Below are 13,967 nucleotides of genomic sequence, written 5' to 3'. Positions count from 1 at the left end.
CGTTTAATCACTTGCTGTAGTATTAAATGCAGAAATTAGGAGGAAAACACAAACGAGGAGCTCGAGGATCAGTGGAAGAAGAAGAACCATCGACACTTAAAAGAGCCAACATGGCGGAATGTCAAGAGGAAGAGGCCGCGGAGTTAGTGGAAGCGACAAATGAAGCAATAAACGCCGAAGGTGAGCCCAGTAATGCAGAACTAAGGGAGATGTTGGTAGACATTCAAATAAATACTGCAACTATCCTACGCGAAAACAAAACAATCAGAAGCGAAATGACCGATCTCAAGCGCACAATTCAACATCAAACAGACGATATAACTGCGTTGAAATCATCTCTAGAACATATAACGAAGCAGTACAACGAGGTAGAACGCGGGCTGGTGGCAGCAAGAAAGAAAATTCAAGAGCAGGAAGAAGAAATTGGTGAATTGTACGATCTTCAAGACAAACTAGAACAATACACGAGGAAAAACTCAATAGAAATACATGGTGTACCAGAAAGCGCCTACACCGAGACGGAAGACGTGGTGTTAAAATTAGCGGAGGCCCTAGATGTATCGGTGGAACCAAAGGATATCGAAATATGTCACAAGCTGAACAGGAAGGGTAACAAACCAATTATTGTAAAATTTATAAGCCACAAGGTCAAAACAAATCTATACAGGGCTAGGGCTAAGCTAAAAAATGTCAGAGTTTCTAACATCTTCCCGCAGTGCTCGTCGTCAACTCTAGTGCAAGCCGACAGAATTTTTTTAAACGAGAATCTTACCTCGTACAGGAAAAAAATAATGAATCGGGCAAACGAGATGCGGAGAAATGATGAATTGTTGAGTGTCTGGTCAATGGATGGATCAATATATGTCAAGACCTCTCCGCAGGGTAAGCCGGTCAGAATTAACGAGCTGGAAGACTTAGATTATCTTTAAATGTCCAATCGTCTGGCCAAGGAAGACAAAAACTGTAACTTACATTTGGGACAGGAACAAAAAACGCAAAGTTCGGAGAAGAAGAAGGGAAACGCTCAAAAACTACTTTAATTTACGTTTTGTATAATTTTAGTTTTGTTTGCTTCTGTATTTTTTTTTTTTTTTTTTTTTTAAATTTGCATATATATTCTTCTTGTTTTTTTTTGTTTTTTATTGTAATGCAAGAGAAAGCAAAATACGATATACTTTCTCTAAACGTAAGGGGAATAAGAGATCAAGCCAAACGGAGGAGCATTTTTCTATATCTCAAAGATCATAACTCAAAAATTTATTTCTTGCAAGAAACTTACTCTCAACCAGAAGATGAAATTATTTGGGAAAACGAATGGGGAGGTGAAATATTTTTCTCTCACGGATCCCGGCATAGTAAAGGTGTTTGCATTCTTTTACACCCTACGGTACAAAATAAGATCGATTACTCATTCAGTGACAAGGCTGGAAGAATCGTGCTAATTACTTGTGTTCTGAATTCTCTAAAATTATCACTGGTGAATATTTATGCCCCGAATAGCCAAAGTGAACAATTAGATTTCTTACAAAACTTAAACAATTGCCTTATCGACAAGTCAGAAATTTCCACGCTTATTGTAGGAGGCGACTGGAATTGCACACTATCAAAGATAGATAAAATTGGTGGCACAATTTGGAAACCAACAAATTATCGAAACCTGATTTTGACAACTATGGACGCTTTCGATCTCGTAGATATTCAAAGATTACGTCACCCGAGGCTACGTAAATACTCTTATGAATCAAAAGTGTTAAAACTGAAATCCAGAATAGACTTTTTCCTAGTTGCCAAAAATCTGACACAACATGTGAAGAAAAGCCAAATTTATCCTTCTATAGCACCGGATCACCGAGCAATTTACATTTCTTTGTCTTGGACAACTGAAAAGTCTAGAGGACCCGGACTTTGGAAATTCAACAACACGTTACTGAAAGATGAACATTATGTGTCCAAAATCCGTGAAACGTACTCCCGCACACGCGCTTTTTACTCCAATTTGGCAGACGCACGCCTTCTTTGGGAAATGTTAAAAATGGAAACCAGAGCGGCAACCATTGCTTATAGTAAAAAGAAAGCTAAAGCGACCACTAATAGAGAATTGGAAATTAGGAGACAGCTCGAAATTCTGGACCGCAATATTTGCGACAACTTTAACTCTCCCAATATCGCGCACATCCTAAATGAATATGAAGATCTCAAAATGGAACTCCAATCTATTTACGAGGAGAAAGGGAGGGCAGCTATTTTTAGATCGAAATGTCGCTGGGTCGAAAAGGGCGAACGTCCAACAAAGTACTTTTTCAATCTGGAGAAAAGAAACTACAACAGGAAAACCATCACTGAACTGCGAACAGAAAGTGAAACAGTAACAAACAACGAGTCTCAGATATTAGAAGCTATCGAAAACTATTATAGCGAATTGTACGCATCAGCAAATAATTCACAGGAAAATAATGTTGATGAATTCACCGAACATTTAAAAATTCCAAAACTATCAGATGCAGACAGAGATAGAATAGAAGGTCCATTATCTTATGAAGAATGCAAAAAAGCTTTAGACACTTTTCAAAACAACAAAGCTCCAGGAGAAGATGGTTTCACGGTTGAATTTTATATGTTTTTTTTCGATCTGCTAGGACACGATCTTGTTGCTAGTTTCAATGCGGCCTATGATGCAAATGAACTCACCATTTCACAACGAAGAGGCGTTATTACTTTAATTCCCAAAGAAGATGGCTCGCTACTAGAACTTTCAAACTGGTTTTATCAAAGGAAGATATATCGGGGAAAATATTAGGCTAATAATCGACATAATGGAACATACGAAGTCAGAAAGCATACCTGGCATTCTAGTATCTCTAGATTTTCGGAAAGCTTTTGATTCTCTAGAATGGTCGTTCATGATGAAAGCACTGGATATATTCAATTTCGGAACAAGTATAAAAAGATGGATCAGTACATTCTATACAAAAATTGAGAGCGCGGCGATAAACAATGGTTTCATGACCAACTGGTTTAGACCGTCAAGAGGAGTGCGACAGGGGTGTCCCCTTTCTCCGTACTTATTTGTGCTTTCCACGGAGATATTATCCAGCAAAATCAGACAAGAACCAAGTATAACAGGAATCAAAATATTCGGGCACGAAATCAAATTGAGCCAATTCGCAGACGACACAAACCTTTTCTGTGCAGATTTGATCTCCGTTGAAAATGCTTTGAAAACGGTGGGAGATTTTGGGAGGCTAGCGGGTCTCAAGTTAAACATAAAGAAATCGAAAGCAATTTGGTTGGGAAAATGGGAAAAAAACAAAAGTTATCCTTTACAACTAAAATGGTTACATAGTCCGGTTCGCCTCTTAGGAATTCATGTCTCTTATGATGAGAAGGGTAACAATGAATTGAACTTTAATCTGAAAATACGAAAACTTCAAACAAAGCTGGATATGTGGAGATCTAGAGACCTCACACTATTTGGGAAGGTACTGATAATTAAGTCCCTAGGATTGTCACAATTAATTTATTCAGCTTCAATTCTTAATGTTCCTGAAGATATCGCAAGCACAGTGAAAACAAAGCTTTTTAGTTTCTTATGGAAAAACAAAAGGGATAAAATCAAACGAACTGGGCTCTATCAGGATCTGGGAAGAGGCGGAATACGTATGGTAGACATCGACATAATGTTTAAAGCTCTAAAACTAGCCTGGATTCCAAGATTACTGACTTCAGGGAACCAGAATTGGAAAACAGTCCCTGATTATTACCTAAGAAAATTCGGAGGTTTGAACTTTTTACTGAGATGTAACTACGATGCGAAATACATAAAATCTATTCCATTGTTTTACCGAAATATTCTAGTATACTTCAGTGAATTAAAAACTCTGTACAGCTTTGATCAAGCACAAAATATAATTCTATTCAACAACAAAGAAATACTTGTTGACAGTAAAACCTTTTTTATCAGGGAATGGTTTAAAAAAGGTATCCTGTCAATACAAGATCTCTTACACAATACCGGTCAACCAATGACCTACCAGGAATTTACGAATAAGTATTCCTGTAAAACTAACTTCCTTCAATACTATCAAGTTATTAGCGCTATCCCAAAGCACCTATTAGCCAAAGCAAAATCAACGAAGCCAATTAATAAAGAGTTATATTCTGATAATAATCTTAGTCTACAATTAAATGAATCGATAACTCTATATCTGAACAAAATCAGGACTAGCGACTTCTATACGTTATTATGCACAAAAATCCACACAACAGGTCATTCTGGGCCACAGAGATGGAGCAAAGATCTTTCCTTGGATGAAGATAAATGGGAAAAAATATTCACCTCCCTAAAAACCGCCTGTAGAGAGACCAAATTAAAGGAATTTCAATATAAATTAATCCACCGAATTGTAGTCACCAAAAAGGAACTTTACCGCTATGGAATCAAGGAAGATGATGAATGTATATATTGTGGTGAAAAAGACTCTATTAATCATACTTTTAGAGATTGTCATTTCATCAAGATTTTCATTCAACGGGTTATCAACTGGTTCAATATAGAAAACAAGATCAATTTCAACCCATCTAGCGAAGAAAGACTGTTCGGCATCCTCTCGGACTTACATGAAAAGGTACTAGTAAGGAAATTCAATTATACCATGTTGTTTATGAGATACTACATCTACGCCAACAAACTACACAACAAACCAATTCTCCTCCAAGACTTCGTTGGTAAAATGATAATTAAATACAGAATTGAAAAGCTATAAAATAGACATGAAAAATAACTCCTCTGACCTACTAACTATTTTTTTTTTTTTTTTTTTTTTTGTGTGTGTGTGTGTGTTTATGTGGGTGTGTGTGTGCGTGTGATGTACTAGAATTGTAAGTAGTGTAACCATTGTAATTATTAGTAGTACGAGCATCGTATGGATGGTATTGTCAGTATAGCCAATATTGTAAATAGTGCAAGTATAGTGAATATTGTTAGTAGTATTTAGTTTCAGTAGTGTTTAGTACTGTAAACATTTAATATATGTCTGTAAGGCAAAAAAAAAAATAAATAAAAATAATAATAATAATAAAAAAAAAAAAAAGAGGCCTTTTTTGAGGGACTGAGGCGGAGAACAGGCTCCTTAGGAAGAGAATAAGGCCAAAAATAAGCGCGAGAGGCGAGCCAAAGGCATCATCAGAGACAACGGGGCTTCTCATTCACTGGACGAAAAAATGGATTTGCACAAATTTGCTCCCGGCAAAGATGTCGCAAAATTGTAAAAACTGAGGAGTAAAGATTGATAATGCCACATCAAAGTCACGTGATCCTTAATTAGCCAATGACAGTCGGAGTTATATCTAGGGGAAAATGCAGCCAAATAACGACGTTGACGACGGAAGTGAAAAAGTCGCAAAAAAAGATATAATTTACGTCCTTTCAAACTTTCTCGAATCTATTTGGACCTGCTCAGTTTGTAAAATGGAGGCTACTTTTTCTGGAGTTGAATTCTTAAGGACTTTATCCAGGTTCAAAAAGAGGAATAGCCTGTTCCAGGTTCTCAGATGGTGGGGAAGACGCGAAAGTAAAAGGCACGCGAAAAGTTGTCGTCCCTGCTATCCCCAGTTTCCTCTCGTTTTATTTTCGTCTTAGCGATTTCTCAATTCTGCGGGCCCAACTATCTCGGAGTCTGGAAAAGGCTAAAAGAGGAAGGAAAAGTCACCGACGTATGTTCACGTCCCGCCCATGAGGTTTCACGTCGTAGTCGTCCAGTGGAAAACATAAAAGAAATGTACTAAAAAGCGTGATGCACGTGTATAGCTGATGTTTCGCTCATAAAAGCAATTGTTGTACTCTTTCAATGTTCAGAGGTTTTACTTTATTAGCTTCATCAGATAATGATAAGCATATGAGGCAAAAAATGTCAACAAAGTAACCGAGAGACCAAGTGGTCGAGGTTGCCTTGTTTTGCTAGTGCAGTACAAAATGACGGTACCTTTCACACGTTTTGCTTGGAAATAGGCGAACTACTGCCTAAAAACACAGCAAGAACAGCAAAAATACAACTCGAAGGACATCAGCTATTTGGAGAATATCTGCAGAACTGAAGATCCCTTTAACCCCGTAACTAGCCGAGAAACAGGCAATTGAAGACTAGCCTGCTTAGCAAGCGTTTCCGTTTGGTTTCAGAGCAAAGAAAGACTGAGGAACGGGATTCTCGGTTTTGGCCTCGTTCTTTGCTCCGAAACCGCACGGAAACGCGTGCTACGCAGGCTAATTGAAGACGGGATTTAACATCGATCGAGGTAAGCATATTTTAGCTTGTCCTTAACCTAGGAATTATTTTGAATGAATGATAAAACAATTATTGGATTCGGCTTTCGTATGATCTAAAGAATTTTTAAGATCTCGGAGTATGTTATCGGGCCTCGGCGGATATCACCGTTCTCGATATCCATACTTCTTCAGATCACAAGAAGCCTCCTTCAAAAACTTTCAATTGTTTTTTGACGTTGTAGTTGACGTCATCGTCGTGGTTGCTTAGAAACAGACTGACACAAAACAACTACAAAAGGCAAACATTTTATTTTTTGAGCAAGCCTACAAGAGTAAAAATTTCATACAAAAATGTTAAGTTTAAAACTTCATTGCTCTTCCTCGCGAGGTACGGTTTCTAATTGGTTTAAATACGTGTTGTCGGAAGACTTGTCAATCGTGTTTCTTATTTACAGCTCTGACAGGTTTTGTAGATTGTCTAACGTCACTGGTACAAACTAAATATAGATTTATTCTGGTACAAAAATTCAAACTGCGACTTGCGTTAACGAGAAACTTCCCACCCCTCCCCTGAAATAAAACTATGACACGACTGCGTGTTGATGTTTAAACTGCAGAACGTTGACTGGAGTTGTGCGCAAGAAAAAGCATTTAGACTTGTCCTTCAAGGCAGTGATTATTCGTACATCATCCGTGGTGATCTGTGGAAGATAAGAATTTGATAAGTCAAAATGATTTGTGAACGAAACTAAGAACGAAGCAAGAGAACAAGCTCCAGTTGGATGGCGCTATCCACCGGATATATCTCTATTCAGTGGATAGCGCAATTTGTTTCCCTAATCCGTAACTACTGGATAGTGATTTATCCGATGGATAGCGCCATCCACCTTTTGAACACTGGAACAACAACAGTCACATTGAAAAATAGTCCATAAAAACTCTACCGTAAAGCAGTAATAACTCATTACTACAATGGACATCACATGAAAAAAAGAATTCCAGTGCTGCGCTAGTGGCAGCGGAGTCAATTAATGAAACGAAAGTTTTATGGGATGTTTATAGACAATGCAGTCCTTTATTACCCTTTAGAGCTAGCGGAACAAGCAAGCGCGCATGAAAAGTGCCACCCGCGCGAAAAAGAGAGTGTGGTATCTCGTATCTCCTCTCGGCAAACAATCACCGACGAGTAGTCTCTAGAAAGAGCAGTTTTTAAGTTCAAACTAGTCACTATGACCAATCAGAAAACGAGCGCAAAGTCTAATGAACCAATAATAACGCCTCCCACCCCCCAGTACAAACTCCTTTGTTCACAGGATTCTCAGATTGCCTATTGTTTGCCACGACGTAAGGAAAGCAAAGTGCTGGACAAGATAATCATGACACAAATCATACCTTTTCTTTCTCTCTCCATTAATCACTGGTTGGAGCTACTTCCTCCCAACGGTCTTCGAAAAACTTGAAAAGTCTTTTTCCTGCTTGGCCAACCTGTAAAAATTCACCGGAAAATCAGTGGAACAATAAAATTTTAACTAAAGAGTACAGCGCTCAACCACAGTCCACTAATCCAAGACTAAGAAGAATTCCGTTTGGGCCAATACAAATTTTAGAGCCACAAAAAAGGATTTGGAAAGCAAAATTAAAGAAAAGAATAGGCTTACTCTATGGAATTTCACAACCTTGATTAAGCATTGAAAATTCGTTTCGTACTAAGCAGCTGATGCTTTTGTTATTGCTATTGTTGTTGTTGTCGTCTCACCTCCGAGTCATCTTCGTTAAATTCTTCACAGTTGAGAAAAACTGTCCGAGCATCGTCCACAAACTCTAACGGTGAAGCGTACCTATAAGAAACGAGAGAGGTGACATCACAAAATTCCGGAAAATGTTTCTTTAAATACTACCCTAGCTCCAGAGGTCCGTTCTCGAAATGCCTAGGGGTTTGATAAAGCGCTCCCGGGACGCTTTTCTCGGCGCTTCGCGCCTCGCTGTCGCGGCGACACCACGGAGCCGCGAACTATCAGGAAATAGGAAAGAGGAAATTCTCTGACACTCAGGGTAATTAAATACAAAAGGACAAGGCGAAAAAAAAAACATTGTACCACTTACTGGCAATCACGGAGTTTGATTTTCATCGTATGGAAATCCATTGGTCTTTTGATTATCTTGTAGTATTCTGGGAACTAAAGAGATGGAGGAAAGACGTTCAGAAATGCAAGAAAACCATCAAAAAGAGAAAGGTGGTTGTCACGAGTAGTGCAAAGGTGCAAACCCCTTCCCCAATGTTGCTCTGTAATGTACTCTCTCCACACATCCCCTCAATAATCCCCTGCCCTGCCTTGTCTAACTAACTCTTAAGGACTGAGCCTACATGTCACTGAATTCGTTTTAGATAATGTGCTTATAAATGAAATATCAGACATGCGACTGTTAAGTTCGAGTGGGTAAAAGCGAGTAAAAGATGATGCGCAACTTCTTGTTGAACTATCGGGCTGTGTCCACACGAATCTGCCCAAATCCGTAACCGCATGAACTGTGCTAAAAGTATATAAGGCAAAAGCAGTAAATTCACAAACTTTTCGATGTGGCATAACCGTATTGTATCTAGCATGCGTAGCAGGCGCTTTGGAACTCTCGCGTTCTTTCTTGCACCCATTTCTTTCAAGCGCCTGCTACACAGGCTGTATTGTTTCGCAAGATCGCGATATCGAGTTTAAATATTGATATTCATAACGAGGAGTATCGTTGTATGCACCTGTTTCGCATTTACGGGAACCAAAAATGGCCAGGCATCTTCATGTTTCTCCATTTCCGCCAAAATCAAGCGGCACGGCGCCATATCCTTCGACGACTGCTTCCGGTTGGCGTGCGGACGAACTTCCTCCTTGGGGGGAGGGGTGATGGGTCTTCTGTCATCTTTCTCCTCGTCATCCTCGTCTCTGATTTTTCGCCTCTTGCGTGGCTTGCTTCGCTTCTAAGGACAAACACGATAAGAATTACTCGATAAAATGACTGAGAAAAGTGTTTCTAACAAGACGTCTGGTTTTGGAACCACATTTTAGAGAGTCAGTTATTGACTCGGCTACTATTTACAAGGAATTTCATCTACCGACGAGGTCTTCACCCACTAAAGAGGAAGACAGTGTAAACAGTTGAGCCTTGTTTATGTGCCTTTTGTACGCTCTTTAAAAAAACAATCTTCTGCCCAGGATCCTCCCCTCTAGTACTTACCCTTTTGCAGTTTGGACAAGTCCATGAAGCTCGGGGAACCCTGGATGGTAAAAAAAGTTTCAATAGTTGTCAATAAACACCAGGAACCAACATGTAAGGCCACAAGTTGCCTTCTTCAGTAGAAGAATAATCTCTACAAAATTCAGTCCATCCGCACAACAAACACATGGCCGGAGCCACGACCGATTATTTTAAGTGTCCCTGTGAATTCAAAGCCTTTTTTCACCACTCTTATAAAAACTGTATTACATTTAGCTAAAGAGAAGAGAATGGACTACGCCAGTCCATAAAAAGAAGAGAAAAATACCCATGCATGCAGAGTAAGTCAGAAGAGGAAGACGTTGACTGTTTGCAATACGCATGAATGTTTCTTACTTGCTCAGAGGTGGTTCAAGACACTGTAGATGGAAGTTCCTTGGGCAATTATCACACTTCGCCATTTTCCCAGAAGCTCCACCACACATGCAACAATTATCGCCTCCAGCAGCCTACATAAAAAATCAACAAGAGTTTAAGAGGCAAATCGGGATGAGAAGCAATGATAATAAAAACACTACATTGTCCCCATGCAAACGTTCTTTTGGCTCAAGTCGCATTGCGTGACTGTCCCAACGAACTTTACGCAAACGTGATTTTTATATAAGCTAGTCATCACATGACCCTCCACATGGATTGCGTAACAAGCCAACACAACGTTAGTCTCCTACGCAAACGTTCTTTACGCTCGTCAACACATTAGCCTCCACAAGGATTGCGTGACAAGCCAACAGAACGTTAGCATCCATCAAAGGTTCTTTTAGCTCCTAACGAAACGATCCTCCAAAAGGACTGCATGACAAGCAAAACTAACGTTGGCCACTACGCAGAGTTTTTTGGCTCATGATGCAGTCCTCGATAAAACTTCGGACACAGTCATTAGATTGTCATTTGAATGTGTTAGGCATACTTACCAGAACAATACAGTCAATACAGTACCAGTCTCCCTCGGGTATGGACGACAACTTGGGCTGACAGAATATAAAGACCATAGTCTATTAGTCTACCAATAACCATCAAGGGAAAATTAAATAATCGCACAGTTTCACCTCAAGTTACAATGACTGCAAATTCGAATCTTTTTTAATTGGGAAATAATATTGTCTTCAGTAGGTGGCGGTGTCTTTTACGAGTACTTTGGTTAGCTTCCTCTACCATCTGCTATTTCTTTTAAGCAGCAGTTGACTAAGTCTTACTCCAGTCACCCAGTTTTGAAATTTTTGAACTGAGATACATCACTCGTTATCATTTGAGGAGTCACAGCTTTCTATTTAACACTCAACACATTGTTTAACCCAATAACGAGAGAAAGAAAGACTGATAACCAGGCTACCAAAGACGTAAGTGCTAGCACACTCCTTGATGTTGGCATTCACTTGCTAAGTAGGATCGCGTTAAATTTAATGAACTATTTGGTTCTCTCTCGTATTCCCTTTTCCCCTATGATCATTTAATATTATAAGAAATTACATGAAGGGCAGGGTCTGTATTCTTATGCCAAAGGGTGATTCTAAGAGCTCAACCTTGTATGGAACTCTGTGTCTCGTATTTTCAAAACACACTCACATGATCGACAAATTTGTAAATAAATACGTAAGACATGCAACTAACCGTGCAGCAATACGTGTGATATCCTCTGTCACAGCCGTCACACAATAGAAGCAACTCCTCATTATCACCTTTGCGGCAAATCTGGCAAAACTGAAAGCAAAAAGGAACACGTTTGTTAAAAGCGAGTGTGCAACATTTTATATTCACAGAGAATTCAAACTAAACAATGCCTGGATGCTTCCAAAAGTCAACATCCTTCCAAAAAAAATATAAAGGAGTTTCTTGTCCGCATATTTCACAATTTTTTAAAGACCCGAAAGAGGTTAAAATCGTCATGTCACAAAGAGGATTCCAAGAAAACTCTTGAGTCCCAATCAGGTTTCCAGCCATAATGTCGCAGACATCAAGCAGGCATTCTATCCACTAAGCTATGGGAAAAATCAAACAGAGCAAGGCCATCGCAGTGCTGCATACTCTATGGTGCAATTTCATTTCCCCGACACGTTTAATGTCTATATGCCTTAATTCCACAGTCTTGTGCAATAGACTGTTTTGATATATTGAAGTGACTTGTTATCAAAAGTTGAATTTATTTCGCACAGAGATGAATGTGCACTTACCACTTTCATGATAGATTTTTCCCATGCCACACAGTCATATAACATGGATATACACATGGATAACTGAGCTGCTGACTGAGCTGAAAGCACTGCGTCGCGCCAGATCTTCAAAGCTGGGGTTAGTATTTCAACATCGACCCTACAAAATATCAATATATTTGTTATGTCGTCCTGAAACCTGTTAAAAATTCAGTTAAACCCCGTTAATACAGGGTTTCGTAAGCGACAAGCTCCAGTACAGCCACTTTTTCGAATTTCCGAGGTGGTCGCTCATGCGAGCTTTGACTGTACCATAAAATTTGGGAACTTGAACTTTGAATCAAGATTAATAATCATTCTTCATTTGAGGAGTTACAACTGGGTACTTAGGACTCAACACATTGCTTCACCCAAAACCAGACATCTTGAAGTTGGCATAAAAGAGCTTAGCCGGGAACTGTTCTTCACCCTGTTCTGTTCAATGTCCATCTGGATATCAACAGGAAATTCCAGTTAAAAATCAAATGGTTTCCAACATTCCGCCTGGGAAGCTTCAGAAAACATAGGCTGGAGCTACAACTGCCTTGTCTATGGCTGTATAAGGTCGAGAAAACGTTCTATTTTTGTGATTGATTCCCATTTTTACAGCAGTTAAAAGGGGTGCAAAGTCCTACACAAGGTATGTAACCCCCGCCCCCCCCCCCCCCTCCCCCTCCGGGGCTTGTGTAAATGTGTAAATGGTAAGGACCCAGCGTGTCTTGTGTCTGATACACTACAGGCCACAGCATTACCTTTATGCTTGGACAGTAAGAGTTTGAGGAAAACAAGTTAAATCACAAGAATTACTCTACTTACTCCATTTTTTCGCCTTCTTTTGGCTGCCCATCCTCTCCTACATAGAATAAAATGAATTTGTACTGTTACGCTTCCATAAATCACAAGATTTCAAAGTCACCTTTCTGTTACTTATTTTACAGTCACCCCTCTCTGAGATGGATATCTTTTGGCCTCTTACTAAGTGTTCATCTAAGAGGAATAGTTGTCTTTACACTAGGCTGTTAAGTAAGACTTAAGAGCTGCTAAGTTTTACTTAACCAAAGATTTGTGGGTGAAGGTCTAAGTAAAATCTCAAGTTATTTTACTTTGCATCTCATTAAAGTCAGAAAGTTGAAACGATTCAAGAAAGTTTCAAGTGACTTGAAAAACATCCTTAAAACCGAATTAGCAAACTTGCGGTTTCTTGAGCTTTGAGAAAGGCGAATCATGTCAATCAATATTAATTACGTTGCATGAAAGTAGCCTTAAGTTAACCTGAAGTAAAAAAGAAACGGTTGTGTATGAAGCTTCCTTTTACTAGAATTTACTTGTCTTGAAATATTTCTTGGCTTATTTAGGTTCTAGTGTAAAGACTACCAATAAAAAAATGTCTATTTTATAGCGAGTCAAATAAAGGGAGTAAAGAAAGGCAAGGACCAACTCTAGGTGTCCGTTTCAGAGAGGTGTTCATCTCATAGAGGTGTCCATTAAGAGAGAGAGAGTCAACTGTACTCACGAGATAAAAAACTTACCTGAGGGTACCTCCCCTGGGGCAGCTGCTGTACCAATGTTTGATGGAATGTGAAGCTTACTGTTGAAACAAAGACCCAAGTTATTCACGAAGGAAGTGCAATATTTATTCTAGTAAAGATGATTGTTTGGATTTTCCATAAAGAACTAGAATGGAAAGTGTAAAATCATAGCCACATGAAGTTGGAGGTCATGCAGCTGAAGATTATCTGAACTTCCAGTACACGACTAAACCAAATGAAGTGTTACAGTCGTGATTAATCAATAATGATTTCTGTCTATTTAAGAATAAGGAGGGAGAGGAGGGTGGGGGCGGAAGGGAGAAAAGGAGGGCTTATTAGAGGGCAGTGATTTGGTTACCTCTGCGTCCTGCCTGCGTCCCTGACACATTAAAATCCCCAAAGACCCAAAATAATTCATGGCATGCGTCCCGTAGAACGCAAAGAACGATCGATCGATTTGACGATTTTTTGGTAGAATATCCTGTTTGTGTGCTTTCTGTGGCTGTTGTTGAAAGATGCGTATTTTCATATTTTAGTCTTTTTTGTGCTTTAAATATATAGAAGGGCTATATTTTAATTTCAGTAAACCGCAATAAAGAGTTTTAGCGTCCGTCTCCAGATTAACTGTCTAGTTACATACACTGTAAAAGCATATAAGTATTTTCAATTTGGGACTCCTTGCTATTTTTTTTTTTTTACACTAGGACTCATTGGTTATGGACAGGG

At 39.2% G+C, this 13,967-nt stretch overlaps 1 protein-coding gene across 3 annotated transcripts in view; it reads right to left on the bottom strand.

Moving 5' to 3' along the window:
- Positions 1 to 6,552: 6,552 nt before the first annotated feature.
- LOC140931277 (bromodomain adjacent to zinc finger domain protein 2B-like) overlaps positions 6,553 to 13,967 on the bottom strand; it is a 28,406-nt gene continuing 20,991 nt past the window's right edge. For 2 of the 3 annotated variants that reach the window (XM_073381049.1, XM_073381048.1), the window contains exons 29-40: positions 13,242 to 13,300; positions 12,529 to 12,565; positions 11,695 to 11,833; positions 11,135 to 11,224; positions 10,438 to 10,494; positions 9,863 to 9,975; positions 9,488 to 9,527; positions 9,012 to 9,230; positions 8,366 to 8,439; positions 8,019 to 8,100; positions 7,655 to 7,747; positions 6,553 to 6,963 (exon numbers count right to left, since the gene is read on the bottom strand). In XM_073381049.1, coding sequence (XP_073237150.1) covers positions 7,673 to 7,747; positions 8,019 to 8,100; positions 8,366 to 8,439; positions 9,012 to 9,230; positions 9,488 to 9,527; positions 9,863 to 9,975; positions 10,438 to 10,494; positions 11,135 to 11,224; positions 11,695 to 11,833; positions 12,529 to 12,565; positions 13,242 to 13,300 — 985 coding nt within the window. In that variant the 3' untranslated portion in view covers positions 6,553 to 6,963; positions 7,655 to 7,672. Of the gene's footprint in view, positions 6,964 to 7,654; positions 7,748 to 8,018; positions 8,101 to 8,365; positions 8,440 to 9,011; positions 9,231 to 9,487; positions 9,528 to 9,862; positions 9,976 to 10,437; positions 10,495 to 11,134; positions 11,225 to 11,694; positions 11,834 to 12,528; positions 12,566 to 13,241; positions 13,301 to 13,967 lie in introns of those variants that run through there. The other variant, XR_012164953.1, reaches the window with a different exon arrangement.

This window comes from Porites lutea, chromosome 3, assembly GCF_958299795.1.
Source record: "Porites lutea chromosome 3, jaPorLute2.1, whole genome shotgun sequence".
NCBI lineage: Eukaryota > Metazoa > Cnidaria > Anthozoa > Scleractinia > Poritidae > Porites > Porites lutea.
The sequence above is the reverse complement of the archived record's forward strand: the minus strand, read 5'-3'. Positions and strand labels throughout refer to the sequence as shown.